This window comes from Erythrolamprus reginae, chromosome Z (assembly GCF_031021105.1).
Source record: "Erythrolamprus reginae isolate rEryReg1 chromosome Z, rEryReg1.hap1, whole genome shotgun sequence".
NCBI lineage: Eukaryota > Metazoa > Chordata > Lepidosauria > Squamata > Dipsadidae > Erythrolamprus > Erythrolamprus reginae.
In genome coordinates, this window is record NC_091963.1 from 139,279,349 (window position 1) to 139,302,081 (window position 22,733).

General features: G+C 43.4%; 1 protein-coding gene across 1 annotated transcript in view; it reads right to left on the minus strand.

Annotated features, from left to right (window-relative positions):
- Positions 1-11,669: 11,669 nt before the first annotated feature.
- PNP (purine nucleoside phosphorylase) overlaps positions 11,670-22,733 on the minus strand; it is a 38,878-nt gene continuing 27,814 nt past the window's right edge. Inside the window, exons 2-6 of the mRNA XM_070726805.1 lie at positions 21,487-21,656; positions 20,969-21,072; positions 20,396-20,571; positions 16,132-16,322; positions 11,670-14,517 (exon numbers count right to left, since the gene is read on the minus strand). Coding sequence (XP_070582906.1) covers positions 14,300-14,517; positions 16,132-16,322; positions 20,396-20,571; positions 20,969-21,072; positions 21,487-21,656 — 859 coding nt within the window. The 3' untranslated portion in view covers positions 11,670-14,299. The remainder of the gene's footprint in view (positions 14,518-16,131; positions 16,323-20,395; positions 20,572-20,968; positions 21,073-21,486; positions 21,657-22,733) is intronic.

Here is a 22,733-nt window from a genome sequence, read left to right on the forward strand (position 1 = left end):
AGCTGACAAGAAAAATATCCATATAACTCTCTACTGTACGTTAAATAATTACTATATGCCACGTTGGGATGTAGAATAAGCATTCTGTATGTGGGCAATAGTTACACCATCTAGTGGTACAAATGCATTATTGCATACAACTTTTTTTCCTCCCATTCAATCATGTACGATTCTAATGGCACCTTTAGTAATATTGTTTAAATTGTTTACTTTTGGGACATATTCCTATCAATTTCTAAATCCCATGACTCCAAATGTCCTTCCATCTCTACTCATAAAAATAAATTAAGATATATGGGTTATTTCTACAATTGGAGAGCAACAGTGTTGCTAGTCCTTGCTGTTTATTATTGCTTACACAAATAAATGTACGTATTGGTGCTATACAAAGATATGGTGGTATACAAAGATATAACAATATTTATATACATGATACTAGTAAAAGAGAAGCATTAGGACAGGGGACAAGGTGGTGTACTTATGCACACCCCTTACTGACCACTTAGGAATTGTAAGAGGTCAACAATGGATAGTCTAAGAATAAAGTTTTGGAGTTTGGTAGTGAGTTCCATGCATCAATTACTCGGTTACTAAAGTCATATTTCCTGCAGTCAAGTTTGGATGGGTTTACTTTAAATTTTATCTGTTGTGTGCTCGTGTGTTGTTGTGGTTGAGGCTGAAGTAGTCGTTGACAGGAAAGACTAACAGATTATTTTATGGGCTCTGCTTAGGTCATGTTTAAGGCAACGTAGTTCAAAGCTTGTAAATCTAGTTGCATAGGGTATTATGAGAGAAGGATGGTGTCATCTCCCGACCCAAACCATGCTCAGGCTTGTCATTCACGACTATCTTAGTGCTCTTAAACATCTGCAGCTGGAAGATATATGGACTTCAACTCCCAGAATTCTCTAGACAATGTGCTCTAATCAATACTGTATTTCCAGCAAACCTTTGAAATATTAGAGAAGCTTTAGAGGATGTCAACAAAGATGATACAGGAACTTGAGGACAGGAACTATGAGGACCAATTCAAGGACCTGGGTATGTTCATGCTGAAGGGGGGTGGGGGAGAGAACAAACACATGATAGCAGTGTCATATCAGGCTAGGTCAGGACCTGTTTTCCATGGTGGCAAAAGTAGTAGTAGTAGTAGTAGTTGTAGTAGTAGTTGTTGTAGTAGTTGTTGTTGTAGTAGTAGTAGTAACAACAACAACAACAAAGCTTGGAAGGGACCTTGGAGGTCTTCTAGTCCAAACCCCTGGCTAGGCAGAGAACCTAGACTACTTCAGAAAGATGGTTATCCAACATCTGCTTAAAAACTTCCAATGTTGGAGCATTCATAACTTTTGGAGGCAAGCTGTTCCACTGATTAATAGTTCTAACTGTCAGGAAGTTTCTCCTTAGTTCTAAGTTGCTTCTCTCCTTGTTCACCTTTCATCCATTGCTTCTTGTTCTACCCTCACTAGATTTGAATCGTTGAGTGCAAGTTACAGCTTCCCAATTTTTTTACCAAAAATGAGGAAAAACTTCCTTATTATTTGATCCATAAAACAGTAGAACAGTTTACTGATGTTCTAGATCAGTGATGGTGAACCGTTTTTTCTTTCGGGTGCCAAAAGCGCATGGGAGACATTATTGCACCTGTGCAAATGCCGACATCCATAATTCAATGCCTGGGAGGGTGAAAATTGCCTCCTCTGCCCCCCACCGAGGCCCTCTGGAGGCCAGAAATAGCCCATTTCTCAACTTCCCTTGGGCCCAGTAGGCCCATTTTTCACCCAGGAAAGCCTCTGGAGCCTGAGGAGGGTGAAAATGCCCTCCCACATCCCCCAGGAGGCCCTATAGAAGCCAAAAATGCCCTCCCAGAGCCTCTGTGTGAGCCAAAAATCAGCTGGCCAGTGCACACATGCATGCTGGAACTGAGCTAAGGCAACGACTCACATGTGGGCAGATATGGGCCATAGATTCACCATCACTGTTCTAGATACAGTACTTCCATCTCTAGAATGTTTCAAGAAGAGGTTGGGTAGCCACCTGATAAGGATATTGGTTTTTCTGAAAATTGCTGAGATACCAAATGATCTTGTGGGAAGAAAAATCCAGCCTGGTTCCAAGACAGGAGAAACAAAAAAAAAATCAATGGAGCTGGCTACAAGGAAAGAACAACTCTCTTGATTTGGTTTCCAGAAACTTCAGTGACAAGTAACTTGTTTCTGGGTGGCTGACAAAATGGCTGCTTGGATGGATCTTTATGGGGTTCTGGGGCTTTGTGATTGAGATGCTCCAAGGATTTGGGTAATAAAGTGAGTCCTGTGTCCTTTACTATTTCAGTGGTGGTGGGTTAATCCTATTATGTCCTAAAGGTCATGTCCTGTCCTTAAGAAAATAAGAACATAAGAAGAGCCATGCTGAATCAGGCCAAAGCCCATCGAGTCCAGCATTCTGTGTCACACAGTGGCCCATCAATCGTACATGGGGATCTTGAGCAGAAAGAGAAGGCAAAACCCTCTTGACCCCCAACAAATAGTACTCAAGGGAATCCTGCCTGCCTCAACCAACATAGAGGTGGCACATGGACATCCGTTTCAATAACCACCGATACACTTGGCATCCGTGAATCTGTCTAATCCTGCCTTGAAGCTATCCAGGCTGACAGCTGTCATGACCTCTTCTGGAAGTGAATTCCATAAACCAACGACCCTCTGGGTGAAGAAATATTTCCATTTATTTGTCCTCACTTTCTTACCTATGAGCTTTAGGGAGTGCCCCCTCGTCCTAGTATTGTTTGATAGAGAAAAGAATTTTTCTCTATCCACCTTTTCTATCCGATGCATGATTTTCTACACTTCGATCAAGTCACCCCTTAAACGCCATCTTTCAAGGCTGAAGAGAACAAGATGTTGCAACCTGATTTCATAAGGGAGGTTCTCCATTTCCTTGATCATTCTTATTGCCCTTTTTTGCACCTTTTCCAGTTCCATTATATCCTTCTTGAGGTGTGGTGACCAGAACTGTACACAGTACTCCAAGTGTGGTCTCAACATCGATTTGTACAGAGGCAAAACAACACTTACTGACTTATTTTCGATTCCCTTCCTATCATGCCAAACATAGAATTTGCTTTTTTTACTGCTGCTGCGCACTGGGTTGACATCTTCATTGAGCTGTCCACCAAAACCCCAAGATCTCTTTCTTGGTTTGTCTCAGAAAGCTTGGTCCCCATCAGTTGGTAGGTATAATTGGGGTTCTTTGTCCCGATATGCATAACTTTGTACTTGTTTAAGTTAAAATACATTTGCCACTTTGTTGCCCACTCACTCAATTTCGAGTGATCCTTCTGGAGCTGCCAACAATCAGTTTCACTTTTCACTACCCGGAACAATTTAGTGTCCTTAGAATTTGGGTGGGGCATGGGGGGGATGTACATTCTTAATCCCATCATCTGCAGCCTTCTTTGGGAGCTGTAACTCTTGTTTGTTCATTTGCTGGACTGGATTCCTTAATGGCACAAAATTTCCTTCTCTAAAAACTTCAGGATTCTGCTTGAGGCCGCTTGAGTTTTCCTATACAGTGGTTCCCAGCCTGGGAGTCAGGACCCTTTTGGGGATCGGAGGACCGTTTCACAGGGGTCTTAGGTGATGACAAATTTCCCATGGTGTTAGGAACTAAAGCTTCTATTCTGGTGCCTTGGAATATATTTTTTCAATCTGACCAGTCAGGCTTTTACAGTGAGAGTATTCCTTCTGACTTCTTGCCAATCATCTTTAAGCTCTGCTGGGACAATTGGCACTGGACTTATGGTTGGGGGTCACTAAAGTATGAGGACTGTATTAAAGTTTTGCGGCATTAGAACGGTTGAGAACAGGGGGGGGCTACTTCCCAGATTGGGGGGGGGCGCAGTGGGGTACAGAAAATGGAGCTCTACCCCAGAGCACCCAATTTACACTGAAAGATGTTGAAAGAAAATACAAGGCGTCCTGCATAAGCCACAACCACAGTGTGGTAGTAAAAATTTTGGTAGCCCTTCACTGCTTGAGAACCACTGCTGTAGCAGGAAGCCTTTAAAAGCATGTTTCTCTATTTCTCCTTTGGGGAAATATAATATTCTGCCTCCTTTAATATTCCCCAAAATATTTCATTCACATTTGGGATACTGTGTTCAGTTCTGGAGAGCTCACCTACAAAAAGATATTGACAAAATTGAACGGGTCCAAAGATGGGCTACAAGAATGGTGGAAGGTCTTAAGCATAAAACGTATCAGGAAAGACTTAATGAACTTAATCTGTATAGTCTGGAGCAGTGTTTTTCAACCAGTGTGCCGTGGCACACTAGTGTGCCGCGAGACATGGTCAGGTGTGCCGCGAAGAAGGAAGCTCAGGTTCTGGTCTCACAACTTTTTGCTTAGAGAGAGAGAGAAAGAAAGAGTGAGAGAGAGAGAGAAAGCAAGAGAGAGAGAAAAGAGAGAGAAAGAAAGAAAGAGTGAAAGAGAGAGAAAGGAAGTGAGAGAGAGAAAGAGAGAAAGAAAGAAAGAGTGAAAGAGAGAGAAAGCAAGTGAGAGAGAGAAAGAGAGAAAGCAAGCAAGATTGAGATAGAAAGAAAGCAAGAGAGAGAGAGAGAGAGAGAAAAGGAGAGGAAGGGAGAGAGAGATAAAAAATGAGCAAAAAGGGGAGGAAAAAAGGGAAATGAGAAAATGATTGAGACAGAGAATGAGAGGAAAGAAAGAGAAACAAGAGAGAGAGAGAGAAGTGACTCTTGATTTAAAGCATATGATAAAAAGCACCCAAAAAATTAGAGAGAAACCCCCCCCAGCCCTCACCTGTTTTTGGAAATGGTTCAAGAGTATGTATATACGCACGCACACACACACACGCACACACAGAGAGAAGAGGGGGAGGAGACAGGGATGGAAAAAGAGAGGAGAGTGTCTTAGAGTGTCGTTTTGTGTCCTTTTGGTTGGTGGTGTGCCCCAGGATTTTGTAAATGTAAAAAATGTGCCATGGCTCAAAAAAGGTTGAAAATCACTGGTCTGGAGGACAGAAGGAAAAGTGGGGACATGATCGAAACATTTAAATATGTTTAAGGGTTAAATAAGGTCCAGGAGGGAAGTGTTTTTAATAGGAAAGTGAACACAAGAACAAGGGGACACAATCTGAAGTTAGTTGAGGGAAAGATCAAAAGCAACGTGAGAAAATATTATTTTACTGAAAGAGTAGTAGATCCTTGGAACAAACTTCCAGCAGTCATGGTAGATAAATCCACAGTAACTGAATTTAAACATGCCTGGGATAAACATATATCCATTGTAAGATAAAATACAGAAAATAGTATAAGGGCAGACTAGATGGACCATGAGGTCTTTTTCTGCCGTCAGACTTCTATGTTTCTATGTTTCTCAGGGGGGAGGGGTGTTTCCAACAATCTAATGCACCTTTCCAAACAATTCTGTATTGCTTTGCCCAAGATGCTTTAGACTAGGTAGATTCCAAGATGTTTGTGATTGCTCTACGTTTCCCACATTCTGGCAAATGTCACAGGATCTTATATTTTCAATCCTAAAGTAAAAATTTACCTTACCCTTCCTTTGGTTTTATCTATCCCTCTGTGTCCATTTAGGACAGGGGGGTCTAACTCAAGGCCCGCCAGGAGCTAGATCCAGCCTACGAGGTGGTTACTTCTGGCCCTTGTAGCCACCCTGGAAACAGCAGAAGACCAGCCTACAGCACCTTAGCTTGGCCACACTCTGGGCCCTCCTGCACACACCATAAGCAACCTGGGCAAGAACAGTGAGCACAGCAGCAGGAACCTCAAGGACAGGGGTATTCAATGAGTGCCGCATCAGGGTTGTGGTTGACCTCAGGGGGCCCGATGGGTGTGGCCCTGGTCTCACCTTCCTCTGCTGGACACAATGGATCCCTCCAGCCTAGGCATGTTGGTGGCCTTTGGTAAACTGCATTTTGTGTTCATGGGGCTTTGAGCAACTATTGAGTTTGAAAAGCGAGTGAGCCCTATAAAAATCACGACTTTGGTATTCTTCCTAGCCAAAACAGGTCTATCCACTCCCACACCCAGTTACTGGAATAGCAACCACAATATCTGTATTTGTGTCAAAAGCACCAACAAAGCTAACCAAATAGTCCTGGGTTGAAAGGATTTGCTAGTGACAACACTATTACTCAGGGGTTTCTTTATGGGGGACTTCTCTGGCCCATGATTTTTAGTCTCAGGCTGGTTTATAAGGGTCTTTATTTGGGGATGCTGTCTCCACTTTGGAGACTGGTCTATATCAGAAAATGTTGATGGGTAGGATGAAGTTTTTATATATATATAAACTTTATTAATTTTCTTAAAATTCACACACAAACTAACAAACATTTAACACACAGTAGGGGTTACAGTTACCCCTCTCATCTTAGAAGATTCATTTTTAATATAGAAAAAGAATATATTCTAATTCATTAATTCAACGTATTAATCTAAATGAAAAGAAGAATATTGTTCAAACTTTCTAATAATGTAGAAATTAAGTTAATTAAAAAAAGAGAAAATATAAAATCATTTTGGTATGTTCATACATTTCTCATATTGTTCAATTTTTATTTTTATCTATCCACTTATAAACTTTATTCCAAATAGTATAAAATTCAGATTCTTCTTGGTCATTCAACCTTCTTGTCATCATATCCATCTCTGCACAGTCCAATTTTTTTTTTTATTACCTCTTCTTTTGGGGGGGTATTTTCCCCCTTCCAATTTTGTGCATAAACTATCCTGGCCGCTGTTAAAATATGAACTACTAAATACAAAATATCTTTTCTATAATTCCGCTTAGTTATGCCTAACAAATAAAATTCTGGATGAAGTTTGATATGGTACACTTGCAGTGATGGGCTACCTAAATTTTTACTACCACACTATGGGCGTGGCTTATGCATTTTGTTCCAGTGCAAATTGGGTGTTCTGGGGTGGAGCTCCATTTTCACTACCCCACTGCGTTGCCCCCCATCCGGGCAGTAGCCCACCCCTGATTATCTACTATATAAAGTGTATGTACACGCACACACGCGCACACAGCTCTTCTAAAATTATACACATTTAACCTCATTTACTGTGATAGGAAAAATATACCCAGAGCCCAGAAGGGAAAAAAAGAAAAAAAAATCAAACTTTTGCTACCGGTACTGTGTACCTGACCAAACTTTTGCTACTGGTACTGCGTTCCTGACTGTTCCCGTAGGAGCCCACCACTGTACACTTGGTATCGGGCATGGTACAGCTTCTAAAATAACTCTTACCTGGCCAAACTATTTTTGTCTTTCAGAAACCTTGGGCTCATCACACTCATACATTTCCAAAACCTGTAGAGATTCTCAGTCATCCAGGTCATGGTTGTCCCAAGGATGCTTTTTTAGGAGGCAACTGGACTTTCTGGTCTTTCTTTTGAAGACATTTCACTTGTCATCCAAGAAGCTTCTTCAGCTTTGACAGGAGAATGGGGAATGGAAAGGTTTATATTCCTTATAGACAGCTGGTAATCCGCATCCTTTTAGGGCAGTGGTTCTCAACCTTTCTAATGCCGCGGCCAGTGTTCCCTCTAATTTTGGGGGGGGCGGGGTGGAAAAGTATAGTGTCTGAGCGGCAGTCCCTTCGGGACTGGGCGGCACAGAAATATTAAATAAATAAACAAACAAACAAACAAACAAATAAATAAAAAACCCACCCTGTTTTGCCTCAGAGAATTTCAAAATAAAATACTGTACTGTGTGTCTATAACAGTGAGCTCATAATAGGGCAACTCTATCAATATCAAAATGCCACTTAAATAGTTGAGCTAGTTTCAAACTAGATTGATTTTCTTTCTCTCTTCCTTACTCCCATTCTTTTTCTTTCTCTTTTCCTTCTTCTCTTTTTTCTGTTTCTCTCTCTTCCTCTCTTCCCCTCTCTCTCATTCCCTCTCACTCTTTCCCTCTCGGCTTCTGGGCAGGTTTGGAAAACTCTGAGTTGATGATGATTTTTAAGTGAGCGATTGCTCACTGCTCAGCTTAGAGGGAAGTATGGCCGCGGCCCTTCCTCATGTTGTGGTGACCCCCAATCATACGTCTAGCGCCAACTCTCCCAACAGAGCTTGAAGCTGATTGGCAGGAACGTCAGAGGGACACCACCACCATGAACACCTGATTGGTCGGATTGTAAAAATATGTTCCAAGGTACCAGAATAGACGCTTTAGTTCCCAACACCATGGGAAATTTGTCTTTTTCCCATGGTCTTAGGCGACCCCTGTGAAATGGTCGTTCGACACCCCCAAAGGGGTCCTGACCCCTGGTTGAGAACCACTGTTTTAGAGGGTAGTTGAAGCACTTGGAGGTTTATCTGTGTCCTCGATGTCACCTAAGCAGTGCTTCTGGTTCTTGCAATATGCAATTTTTCCTTTGGAAATCCATTCCTACTCCCACAAAAAGGCTGTTCATCCCAAATTGTATAGCTCTGTAGCGAGTCTCAGTCATCCAGGTCATGCTTTTTTCAGGAGGCAATTGGACTTTCTTGTTTTTCTTTTGAAGACATTTAGCTTCTCATCCAAGAAGCTTCCTCTGCTCTGACAGGATAGTGGGGAAAGCAAATGAGCAGTTGTCTGCAAAGAATATAAATCCTTCCTGTTGTGGTTAGCTCTGGCCCAGCTCCTGCCCCAAGGACTGTGGATGTGGGTGAGACATCCACATGCTGCAGGCCTGTTTTGCCCCCCCCCCAGTGGAATCTGATGATGAAGGCTCCTCTGACCAAGAAGACATGAGTGACAGGGAGGAGAGTGGGGCAGACAGCTCAGAAGGAGATCAATTATCTAGCTCCTCCTTGGATTCAGAACAAGAGTTAATGATACAGCCACGCATGCGGAGAGCGATGCATAGGCAACAAAAAACTGAGAGATTATTATCAAAGAAAATGAGGCCACCTGTGGTTGGGTGGGGCTGTGGTAATTAGTGACGCTGCTATAAATAGCAGCCTGTGGGTTTGGCCATTGTGGAGGATTATCTGATCGTTGTGTTTCGTGACTGCTTTACTGACTTTGACTTTTTGTGTGCTGATTTTTCCCCACTTTGAAGCTAAACCAGAGCAAAGTGTGTTTCACTTTGTGAAAGAAGGACTGTGAATTACCTCACAGCTGCAAGCTAAGTGTCACAGAACTGATAAGGGACTTGTACAAATTACCAGTTTGTTTGGAGACGAGTGCTCTTCGCTATACCAAAAGAGGGCTTAGTTTATGTGAATTTTCATTATAAAGAACATTGTTTTGAATTTTCAAACGTGTGTGTGTCTGAAATTTGTACCTGTGAATTTTTGGGAGGAGTCTACCAGAGAGCCCGACAGAACGCTTCCATACCCTACTATCCTGTCAGAATTGAAGAGGCTTCTTTGTTGACAAGCAAAATGTCTTCAAAAGGAAAAAAAAGCAATAAAATCCAGTTGCTTCCTGAAAAAAAGCACCTTTGGGATCTTCTCTTAAAGACTGGATTTCACCAGTTGGTGGGATCCCTCTAGGTGCCTGGTCCTGGAAGGTCCAGTGGTTCTGTATCCCACAAGAAAGTCTCGATGATGAATTTAGCCAAGAGCGAGGCCCTGAACTTTTCAGTTTCATCAACCCTTCGAGTTCTTCAATTCATTCAATCAGGAATTTTCTCTAATTATCTAACCAAGCTTAATGGTGCATTAGTTCTAGGGCAGAGAATAAATCCAACTCCGTTTTTTGAGTAACAACCATTCAGAAAGTTGAACATTATTTCAAGAAATTCCTTCAGGGGTCTCTTCTGTAGACAAAACATACCCAGATCTTCTAATTCTTCCTCATTCCAGATGTCTTCGTATATCTCCAATTCACTGACTTGTGTGTGTGTGTGTGTGTGTGTGTGTTTGTGTGAAACATGGTGCCCAGGACTGGACACAGCACTACAGATGGAGTCTGACGCATTCAGTGATTACTATGTTTTAAATCCTGGCATTGTGATTTATAAGATATAATTATGCATAAGCCAAGGGTGGATTAATCAATAAACTATGCTTAGGATTACTATGAGTAAGGTGTCAGTTGAGAGGCACATAGGTTTGCTTAGGGAACGATTTAATGGGGTTCATGCTCTCAGAAAGGGAAAGAATGGAGACAAGTATAACAGGTGAGGTTTTCTGAAGCTTAGCTAACCCTGTTAAGCTGTCATAGGCCTGATTTAGCTTTGTAACTGCAACCATTACGATTTGTAAGAACTGTGGTGGCACTGTAGCTAGAATGCAGTATTGCAGGCTTGTTCTGCCGCCTGCCAGCAGTTCAATCTTGACTGGCTCAAAGCTGATTCATTCATTCGTTCGTTCCTTCGTTTATTAGATTTGTATGCCGCCCCTCTCCATACTCGGGGCAGCTCACAGCAATAATAAACAATATATAGGAAATTTAATAATTTAAAAGAAACACCAAAAGCCCCATTATTAAAAGCAAACATACACACAAGCATACCATACATACATCCTTCCAAGGTCGCTAAAATGAGGACCCAGATTGTTGGGACCAATATGCGGACTCTGTGAATCGCTTAGAGAGGACTGTAAAAGCACTGGGAAGCGGTATGTAAGTCCTATTGCTATTGTGTAAGCCAGGGTTTGATTTCACGGGTTGGACAAACCAAGCTATTAGCCATAAATCAGAGGATTGTAAGTATGAACGCATCTCAGAAAACTCTACTCTCCATCTGAGTCAGATGGCATGAAATGTTAATTCCCCTTGCCAACTCACAAATCTCTCTCGAGTCTTGATTGAATGGTGGGTTCTGATTGAAGAGCAAGCTTCTGTAGACTTCTAAACAAGGTTTCATTTTTTAGCATCCTGCTTCACCAGCCAGCAGCTGTGGAAAACATCTACCAATCAGGATCTGAAGAAGGAAAGGTATGACCCGGGGTAACTTCTTCTAGACTGGTTCCTTATGGATACCTATGCTATGTCCCAATTATAATCTCTCAAGTTAAATGATTAAAAATAAATAACTATTGGATATTGAGGGGAAATTTCTGAATTATTGTCCAATGTGCAAGAGCCTGCAGAGAGAACAAATTCTTTAACTGAAGAAGGAGAAAGTGGTTTTAAACACAGAAATGTTCTTGACATACGACCACAATTAATTTATGTTGCTCAGCCAGACAATTTTTAAGTAAGTTTAGCCCCATTTTACAACTTTTATTACCACAGTTGTTAAGTGAATCATTGCAGTTGTTAGTAACAGGGTTGTTAAGTGAATCTGTCATTGACTTTGCTTGTCAGGTGGTCACAAAAGGTGATCACATGATCCTGGGGCATTGCAACCATCTTAAATATGAGCTAGTTGCCAAGCATCTGAAATTTGATCACATGACCCTAGTAATTCTGCAATGGTTCTAAGCATGAAAAAGAGTTATAAGTCACTTTTTTCAATGGTGTCGTAACTTCAAACAGTCACTAAACAAATGGTTGTAAATTGAGGACTATCTATTCATGGAATCCAGCAAATAAACACACACACCACCACTCCTTTTTTGTTGAACTGAAATGCTGGGGAATTTGGAAACCTGAATAGAAATTGCTCAGGAAATGTCGCAAATGTTTTCTCTTTTTCTTCACCATCTTACCATAAAGGATTGGTACAAACCACAACCGTCTTCTCATTCCAACTTAATTTTATTATTTAGTTGCATTAGAATTAATAAAAGGAGGGTTTCAATACAGTAGTTTAAATAAAATAAAAAGTGCAGATTGCGGATCATCTAAAAAAATATATTCATTATTTCTAATTTGAAACATTCAGGCTTAGTGAGCCCCCGTTCGTCATCAACTTCCTCTGCTTTGGATTCCTCAGTGTGATTTGAAAGATGGAAAGATCCTGTTTTTGAGTCCAGGATGAATGGAGAGAAAAGAGGGATTCAGAAAGGTAATGGAAGGGGGGTGGAGAAAGAGGATTTACCAGCAGAAATCAAAACTGTATTTTGGAATAGTACCTTTACACAATAGAAAAAGCTAACTGACTGTATTGGGGGAGCGGGGTGTGTGTGTCTGTCTGAATTTCGGTGCCTAGAAGGTATCCTTTAAGCCAAGATTTTCAACTGGGCTTTGCAACTATGCCTCAAAGGGAAACTAAATATACAGAGCTGAAGCTGCAATTGACTTCTCTCTCTCTGTCTCTATCTCTCTCTTGCAAAAATTCCACCAGGAAAGTTTTGCACATCATGGAAAAATGAGAACGCACCAGAATGATTTCACAATTGATCGGTTCCCTAGTGTTCATATCTGTTTGCAAAACTCTGAGCCATAAACTTTCAAATCGGTAGATCTCCTCTCGAATATCTCTGTCCCTAATGAGTGTATTCATCCCAGAATGTAACAAATTTAGGAAAGTAATAGTATACCGCAGCAGAAACAATTCCTTCTTAAATCAGAAAAAGCTGCTGAATCCTAGGACTATATTAGAAGAAGACATTTCCACCACACCTGTAGATATACTCCTTCATATGAAGATGCATACTGGGAGCTCCAAACAAGAACCGTGAGCAGCACCAGCATTTGAAACAAGCCACAATGATGTCAAAATGACATATCATCACTGCACGTCATAATTTGCCTCCCTGTGTTTGCCCTGCAGAAAGGCAGAATTATTAGGCTAAAAAGATATGATTAACAACAGTAACAAACTAAAGAATTCCATTTCCCCAACTATGACAGAAGAGAAATTGGCTCCACTACCTGCACCTGAAAATAGCTAGGTGCAAATGAATCTTTGGATAGAGCCGAACATGAAGTTTTCTCCTGATGCTCTGGGTCACTTAATTAATTTGGGATTCTCAAGACTATTAGCTGCTTGCGAAAACTGCGCACCAGCAACTTCAATGATCCAGTCACACTGCTTGTCTTCTAACAGAACTGGAAATCTATTCTTAATCTCCCATTCATCCCCGGATTGGGAACATGATAGATCTGGAAACTAAGAGAGAAAAACATACAAGGATGCCTAATTTTCCTTGAACATGAACATGTGACCGTGATCCTAAAAGACAATGAGACACAACTGAGCAGGCCTTCGCCTACTTCTTACAGATTTCGCCTTCCAAGAGCCCCAAAAATGCTTTTTTCAAGAGGAAATTGGACTTTGATTTTCCTGATGTTTTTGCTTCTCCGCCAAGAAGCTTCTTCAGTTCTGAACTAAAATGTCTTCAAGGAAAAAGAAAGTCCAGTTCCCTCTTGAAAAAAGCACCTTTGGAACAACCATGACCTGAATGATTGAGAATCTCTACAGACCCTTACCAAAGAGATTCAAATTTAGGGGGTTAGACATTTCTGAAGGCCCTTCCACTCAGAAAAAAAAGTTCCCCAACATAGGATGCTAGCAATTCTGAGTTCTAACCATCACGGGTTGTATTTAATTTTTATATGCAGGAGGGTCTTTTATTCTAGTTGCTGTGGAGGGACATTCAGATGGGTTAAATTTGACAAAAAAAACCTTAACTTTCACTTATTGACATCATCTACATTTTGCAAGTATATGATCTTGCCAGCTTATTGCCTGAAGATAATGAATTCAACCAATTCAACAGCTTCTTTGGAGCACAACTGAAGTTGTAAACCAGTTAATCCAAGACATTAACATGCAGCTTCAACAGATAACCTCAAGGACCAAAGAACACTTGCAAGGAGAAATAAATGAATAAAATTTCAAGTATGGAAACGAGAGGCCAAACACGTTATTGCATAGCGGTTAAGACTTTCTGTTCAAAATGCCCAAGCACAGGAGAAGACCCAAATATCTAAAAGATTGGATTTAGTGGTCTCTGACTCTCCTCCAATAACAACTGTAGGATTCGGAAAACTGAACCAAAAGCTATAACCGGAAACAAAATGGCACCTTAAAAACAAAACAAGCTGCTATCTCTTGCTAGGTTCCTGATGAGAAAACAACTATTTTGAAATGAAAAGAGGTGAAGTGATTCTGCTCCATCGTGGTCTGCTCTATCGGAGATTTCTGTAGGACTTTCACAGAGAACAGATGAGATGGAAGGGAAAGGAACTGACCACATGCAGAAGCAACACGTCGAAGGACAAAAACAGGCAGATAAAAATGGATTTCTTGGTCAGAGGCGGACAGTAGGCAGGATTAGGAGGATATTAATTCCACTCTGGCAAAGTCCCAGACCAAAATGTCTGCATCATCCCAGAGTAGGAATCTTAGCAGCAGGATTTAATAAGAAGCATACTCTCTCCTTGCCCAAAATCACGTGGACGATTGTGAGCTGGATGGCGCCTAGGCCAGATTGTTGTTAGGTTCGATGCGTTGCACCATCACGGAGACCAACTTCTCAAGGGTGCGGGCGCTTTGGCGGCTGGCTTCCAAGACTTCCTCGTGGTTGGCCTTCTCTTTGGTGTCATAGTCCAGAACGGCTTTATTGGTGATGAGGGAGAAGCCAAACACTCGGAGGCCGCAGTGACGGGCCACAATGACCTCGGGGACAGTGCTCATGCCTGGAGGAAGGAAAGAGGGAAAGATTAGAGGAACAAGTTCAACAGGGTCAGAAAGACACAGCTCTCTCAACACTCCACAAAACTAGAGAAGGAAGAAGAGGACAATGCACTCAGTGGTGGGCAGCGGCTGGTGCACTCAGCTCCTCCGTCCAGGTAGGAAATTCCGGGATGTATGCGCAGCTGTGCGCCCCGATACACCCCTGTGTGAGATTTGGCTTCTACGCATACGCAGCAAGCAAAATCTCATTCAAGTATGCTCGCGTGAGTGAGATTTTGGCAATTTTCACCTATTCCTTGCTTCTGCGCATGCCAAAAATATGGTTTCATCTATTCTTTGCTTCTGCGCATGCCAAAAAAGCAGAGCTTTGACGTCACGGAGACGTCCTTCCTGGCCGGCCAAAACATGGACTCCAGGAAGGACGTCTCCGTGACGTCAAAGCTCCGCCCCTGGAATTCCCTATTGGGATTCCCCACCTCCATTTGAGCCTCCCGGACGGCTGACATCTCCAGGCTATTCTGCAAAGGTGACAGCTGGGCGGCGGCACTTCTCAGCATTCTCCCAAAGCCGAACCCGAACTTTTGCCGAACTTCCAGGTTTGTGAGAATGCCGAGGCCCCCCGGCTGTTTCAGAAGGTGACAGCTGGGCGCCGGTGCTTCTCAGCGGCCTTCCGAACCCGAACCCGAACTTTGCCTAACTTCCAGTTTCGGCGTTCGCGGCAGCGGGTTTGTAAGGTGAAAAAAGTTTGTAAGAGGCAAAAAAATTCCGAACACCGGGTTCGTATCTCAAAAAGTTCGTATGACGAGGGGTTCGTATCACAAGGTACTACTGTACTAGTAAAACTGAAGTTAAAATCCCTTAATATTAAAAAAATCAATACAACACAATCATACCATTCTCAAGTGCTATAAATCAACAAAGGAGGGGTGGGAAATCAGTTCTCCCATACCTGGCGACATAAGTGGTTCTTTAACATCTTGCGGAAGACAGAGAGGCAATTCAAATCTCTGGGGGGAGTTGATTCCAGAGGGCCGGGGCCACCACAGAGAAGGCTCTTCCCCTGGGACCCGCCAGATGGCATTGTTTAGTCGACGGCACCCGGAGAAGGCAAACTCTGTGGGACCTAATCAGCCACTGGGACTCGTGTGGCAGAAGGCAGTCCTGAAGATATTCTGGTCTGATGCCATGTAGGGCTTTATAGGTCATTACCAAAATTGACAAAATCTCGCTCGTGCGCGCGGCCTCACATAAGATTTTATAAGATATAAGATTTTCTGTGCATGTGCAGAAACCAAATCTCGTTTGGATGCCAAAAGCGTGTGCGCAGGTGCCCACACCTATAATGCAAAACTCAGTTGGGCAGTGTGTGCATGCGCTCTGGAGCTAACACAGGCAAGGCCTCGCTTGCCCTCAGATTTGGCTCTGTAGCCTAGTGAGCCTGGCTGAAAAGGTCAAAACTCAGTTGGGCAGCTTGGGCATGAGCTCTGGAGCTAACACAGGCAAGGCCTTGCTTGCCCTCAGATTCGGCTCTGTGCGCCACCTGTGGCATGCGTGCCGTAGCTTCGCCATCACTGCCCCAGGAGGAACATTTCCCCTTATCTCTATCCTTGACTGACCGACAGCATCGACACCCAGTCTCTGCAGGAACTGGCATTCAGCGATGGTCTCGTAGCTGGGGCCTCCCAGGGCGCAGTACACCCCCTCTCTCATGCAGCCGGAACAGCCAATTTCAGAAGCCACCTTGACCGCCAGCTTTCTCAACTCTTCATTGTAGGCATCCGACATGGCTGGAAACCGAACGCCGAACCTGCGGAAATCAACACAAAAAGGAGTCAATGGAGTTGTGTTCCTTTCTTTGCATCTGAAAAATAGCCCATTGTTCTGTTTTTTTTAATTGTTTTTTTAATAAGTTTTTATTTCCAAATAGAAAAACAATACAATTCAAAAAGAATAGTAAACGACTATTACAAACATGTATTTAAGAGAAAGAAAAGAAAGGGTAGGGAGAAGAAGAAAAAGGAAAAACCTAGCAAAAGAGAAGAAAAAGAAACAAGAAAGGTGGACATGGAGAGAAAAAGAGAGAAAAGAAAATAGAAGAGAAAGAAAGAAAATAGAAAAAGAGAGGAAAATAGTTACATAGAACATCATTTCCATTTTGTTTGCATTCCTGGGGAATCAAAAAGCAAACTCTCTATATCTCCTTGTTGCTTTATCTAATCCATATTTCAATTGTTTACATTTTTATTGTGTTATTTATAGTTATCAATTATATCCATATATTATTTACTTGTTGATTTACTTGTTGATTATTTACTTGTTGATTATTTACTTGTTGATTTACTTGTTGATTTACTTGTTGATTAGTTATTTCTTCTGGTTTCAAGCCATTCATAAAATTTTTCCCAAATTGTGTAAAAGTCTTTCTCTTGTTTATTTTGTAGTTCAAAAGTGAGCCTGGACATTTCAGCGCAATCCATAAGTTTGTTTATAATCATATTAAATGTTGGGAGGTTATTATCTTTCCACATTTGTGCATAGGCTAATCTCGCTGCATTTATTATATGTGTGAGAATTACCTATAGAATCTAGGCATCTAAGGCCTAGATAGATACAGAACACTCTTATTAGAGTACTAAACTTCCGACCTTTTGGACAGCAGTCCTTGCCAGAAAAACAAACAGTACAATAACATGTTTACATCCTGTATCAAGATGAAGAAATCCTATTTTTTAGGCCAAGAAACATTCATAAAAACAGGACAATAACTTGATGGATTAATCTAGAGAATTCCAAAGGAACTATGATGAAATTGGATGCAAGACAGCTCCATATATGGACAGGAGGAAGGGGGTGTAAACCAGATATGAAAATACTATAAAAGATGATTCTTGAAGTTAGGTACTTTACCTTTTGAGGTACACGGGTACTTTTCCGTGACTTCAATTGGTCCTGGTGTGATATTATCACGCTGGTATCTTTGGGATCTTTATGTTATGTTTGATATATGTTATGTTTGATAAATGTTTCTATGATATATATATCATGTGGTTAATAAAGATTTTTAGCTTTTATTCTCATGGTCTGGGGAATTTTTCTTACAATATGGATGATCAAGTAGTATTTTGATTTTACGCATTGCCCTCTAACAAGCCCTAGAAGATAGGTCTCTGGTTTTAATTCTAAATCGAATTGCAGTACAGTGATCCCCCGTTTATTGCGTCCCCAACCATTGCGAACAGGGTACTTCGCGATTTTTAAACCCGGAAGTCAAAATACCATCTACGCATGCGTGCGTTTTTTCTATGGGCACGCATGCGTAGATGGCAACCGGGAGATCAGCTGCTGGGTGGCTTTCCTGGGTCTTCCCCCTCTTGCTGGCGTCAGCGAGGAGTTTCCCCACCGCCCACGCAAACTCCTCGCTGCCGCCCGCCCTTCGCCCGCCCACGCCGTTCATTCTCGCCGCTTTCGAGCTGAGTCCTGAAGCGAATTCGCTCCCGGACTCAGCTCGAAAGCGCCGAGAGACAGCGCCAAGGAACGGGCCTGTCCACGCTGTCTCTCGGCGCTTTCGAGCCAAGTCCGGGAGCGAATTCGCTCCCGGACTCGGCTCGAAAGCGCCGAGAGACAGCGCCAAGGAACGGGCCTGTCCACGCTGTCTCTCGGCGCTTTCGTGTGCCGCCGGTCGCGAGCTACCTGCCCCAAGCCCCCGATTGCGCATACAGAGGCTCGGGATCCTGATGTTCCATCGATTCCCAACCAACTCGGCCCCTGCACTAGCTCGACTCCCGAAAGCACCCACGCCTGCGGTACAAAAGCGCGTCTTTCAGGGCGGCAAAGCCCAAAACGCCGGCAGTTTCTTTAACCCGGCTTGGGGAAATAAAAAATCTATTCGCGGTCGGCCTCGTCTCCGCGGGGTCGCTTTCTGGGTCCCCTTGGACAAAGGTTTCCCCCTCCCCTCAAGCAGCCGCGTCCCCATTGACCTAGCGTTCCTTTCGCCCACTATGCCATAGCCGGCGAAATTCCTCCGTTTTGCAAAAGCCGGTTAGCACCCCCCCCCGCGCGCGCAGGCGCACACAAACTCTCCCCCCCAACCACCACCACAATTAAACAGACCGAAATCGCCGAGAGACAGCGCCAAGGAACGGGCCTGTCCACGCTGTCTCTCGGCGCTTTCGAGCCGAGTCCGGGAGCGAACTCGCTCCCGGACTCGGCTCGAAAGCGCCGAGAGACAGCGCCAAGGAACGGGCCTGTCCACGCTGTCTCTCGGCGCTTTCGAGCCGAGTCCGGGAGCGAGTTCGCTCCCGGACTCGGCTCGAAAGCGCCGAGAGACAGCGCCAAGGAACGGGCCTGTCCACGCTGTCTCTCGGCGCTTTCGAGCCGAGTCCGGGAGCGAGTTCGCTCCCGGACTCGGCTCGAAAGCGCCGAGAGACAGCGCCAAGGAACGGGCCTGTCCACGCTGTCTCTCGGCGCTTTCGAGCCGAGTCCGGGAGCGAATTCGCTCCCGGACTCCAAAAGCGCCGAGAGACAGCGCCCCCCGGACCCCCAACCCGGGTTTGGGGGGCTGCTAGGAAGCCCCCCATGCCGGCGGCAAACAGCCGCGCCGCCCCCAATCTTCGGCTCCTCGCTAGCGCTGTGGGAGTAAAAACACCATCTGCACATGCGCAGATGGTGTTTTTACTTCCGCATCGCTACTTCGCGAAAACCCGCTCGTTGCGGGGGCTCCTGGAACGGAACCCTCGCAACGAGCGGGGGATCACTGTATATCTTTTATCCGTTGTTCTGTTTATAAAGGCTGAGAAAGCAGTCATGGACACTGAATATATGGCCCTAATGCTGTAAGCTAGCAGGCAGACCGGTAGTCTCCGGGCCAGTGAAGGACTGCCGTCTTCGACGTTACTGGTGTGCCTTCCAAGGCTGTCACTGGCGATTTGCATTCTGCACATGTGCAGAAAGCAAAATATTGTGTGAGGACGTGCACGCAAGTGAGATTTGGGTGAGTTTTGCTGATATTTTTGCTTCCACGCATGTGCAGAAGCAAAAGAATCGGCAAAAATGGCTCACTCAAGTGTCTTTACACAATTTCGCTTGGTGCACAGGCGCAGAACCCAATCTAATGCGGGGGTGCACGGAATGTAGTCTGGAATCCTAGGAGGAAGGCAATGCCTTTAAGAAGGCAAAGAGATAAAAGAACTTAGAATGTCTGGTCAACCTCCACTGTCTTATTGCCTGCTTGGAAGCTGTTCCACCCCTCCTGGGATTCCAGGCTACGTTCCACTATAGTGACAGAAATGCTGGTCCCAACTGTTGATGTACTGTACTGTATTTTTCAGAGTATAAGATGCACCTTAGCTTTTGGGGAGGAAAATAGGGAAAATAATATGCTTACTAGGTATTCATCTGGCTAGCACATTATTTTATCCCCTAGTTAAGGGCTTTAAAAAAACTTTTTTTGGAGAGAGTAACAATGAAAGAGCTTGCAAGCCAGTAAGAGCTGGGAACATCATTAGCACATGGAAAGAAACATTTGGAGCAAATAGAGCAATGGGAAAAAAAACTGCAAAGACTTAGGGCTTAGAAAAAATTCTTCACAGAGAGAAACAATGAAAGACTCTGCAAGGTAAGAACTGGGAAGATCGTTAGGGCTGAAAAAAAGCTACATCCAAATATAAGATGCACCCAAATTTTCAGCCTCTTTTAAGGAGGAAAAAGGTGCATCTTATATTCTGAAAAATGCGGTAAATCAAGGACTATTGGTAGTCCAATTTCAAAAGTGCTCTGGAAGCAGACTCTTAAGACCTGTAAAGAAACTGTTTTCTATTCTCGCTGGCAGTCCAGTGAGCAGTCAAGAAAAAGAATGCAAGAGAAACAAGAAGCCCACGTTACCTGTCATCATTTGGTCCCACCAAAGGGTTCTGGCCAGCAAACCCAGGCATGTTGATGTGATCTCGGATCAACATGATGTCCCCCACTTTGAAGGCAGGATTGAGCCCCCCAGCCGCATTGGTGACAATCATGGTTTCAACCCCAAGCAGGTGGAAGATCCGAACTGGGAACGTCACCTAGAAGGAAGAAACAAAACAAAAAATCACTTTGGAGGAGATTCGCTGAGAGAATGGGCGTAGCCTCAGTTCACCGTAGAAACTTCCTTTTCTTTTTCTTTTTAAAAATTTGGACTGATAATGCTGAAATGTATCTTTGAGTGCACTCATTTGATCCAGGAGTGGACAAACCAATAGGGGTGGCGGCAGGAAGTTCCGCCCACCCACCCGGATGTAATCACGGACAATCTGGGCATGTGCAGAAGTGTGTGCGCATTCACAGTTCTGAACCAGTAGCGAAGGTAACGGAAACCCACTACTGACAAGGTCCTTTAATTATATTTCACTGGTTTTCCACAGTTTCTCAAATTACAATTGGATCAACATCTTAGTTTTGAAATGGAGTTCAGCAACTCACCTTCCATAGTGGGTAGCCTTCATACATATGGAAGCGCCCTTGCATCACCACAGTCGGCGTCCCACTCAAGTTTCCAAACACCAGCTTGCCAGCATGGCCTACAACTTTAATAAGAAAAAGAAAATAAAGTTACTTTGCAGAAGCCACCTGTGGCCAATTTGTTGCACTGCAGTTTCTCTGTACAGTATCATGTAGGTTTACGCTACATGATACTGGGGACACAATCTGAAGTTAGTTGGGGGAAAGATCAAAAGCAACATGAGAAAATATTATTTTACTGAAAGAGTAGTAGATCCTTGGAACAAACTTCCAGCAGACGTGGTAGATAAATCCACAGTAACTGAATTTAAACATGCCTGGGATAAACACATATCCATCCTAAGATAAAATACAGAAAATAGTATAAGGGCAGACTAGATGGACCAGAAGGTCTTTTTCTGCCGTCAGTCTTCTATGTTTCTATGTTTCTACGCTGCCACCTGGTGTTCTGCATGAAAATTACACTCCCTGGCTATTACCTGTGCTTTGAGGAAAGTTGGGTATCTTAGCATATTCAAACAGCACTTGGTCCTTCAGGAGGTCAGCCAGACCACCAAGTCCTGAGCCACAGATGATAGCCACTCGGGGTCGATGCTTGGTTTTACTCAGGAGCCAATCTGCCGTCCTCTGACAATCCTCATAGGTGTATCTGAAACAAGAAAAGATTGAGGTGATACAATTGTTTTGCTTACAGGACTGAGGATTCACCAGTAGGTGGCAGCAAATATGCACACGAAACTCTATGGAAGGATGTTTAGTTTGGATTCCAAAGAAACCACATTAAAAGAAACTGTGTTTTTGAAGAAGCAGAATGGGAGGTGGCAAGCAAGCGCACCAACCAGTCGAGAAAGGAAGGAAAGGAATGACTCAGCTGTCAAAATAATATGTGACATGAGGGGGGGGAAAAGCCACATTACTCTCCAGTTGTTTCTCCAACAGTGACGCATTAGGAAAACTCAATTCATACACAGTACATTAGTAATCGCCCCCCTTAAGGATTTATTTCAAATATTTTCATTATGCTCATATTCCACCTGTTCGTACCAGACATCACAGAGACCTTGGTGACTAGAGATAGTCCTCAACCACCACTGAGCCCAAAATTTCAGCTACTAAGCGAGACAGCTGTTATGTGAGTTCTGCCATTGGTGGAAGACACATCAGTGACAACCACATGTTTCTGAGGTGGCTGACAAAATGGCCGAGTGAGTGGATGGATCTTTACAGAATTCTGGGGTTTGGTGATCGAGATGCTCCTGGGGGTTGTGCAACGTAGTTAGCCTTGTGTCTTTTACTATTCCAGTGGTGGTTTGTTAATCCTGTTATGCCCTAAAGAATTTCTGTCATGTCATCTCATGTCCTTAGAATTTGGAGTGGGGGTTGGAGGGGGTTAATTCTTAATCCCATCACTATGCTGAGGGCATTTTGTCATGAATAGATTGGGACAGTCTTTATGAATAGATATAAAATCTCCATTCTAAAAGACCAGTCTCTAATGCTTGAGGAGATTTTCCTACGGCAAGAATAGGATAGGATAAAATAGGGTAGGGTGGGGCGGGGCGGGGCAGGGCAGGGCAGAATAGTATAGAATAGAATAGAATAGAATAGAATAGAATAGAATATTTATTTATTTATTCATTCATTCATTCAATTTTTATGCCGTCCTTCTCCTTAGACTCGGGGCGGCTTACAACATGTTAGCAATAGCACTTTTTTTAACAGAGCC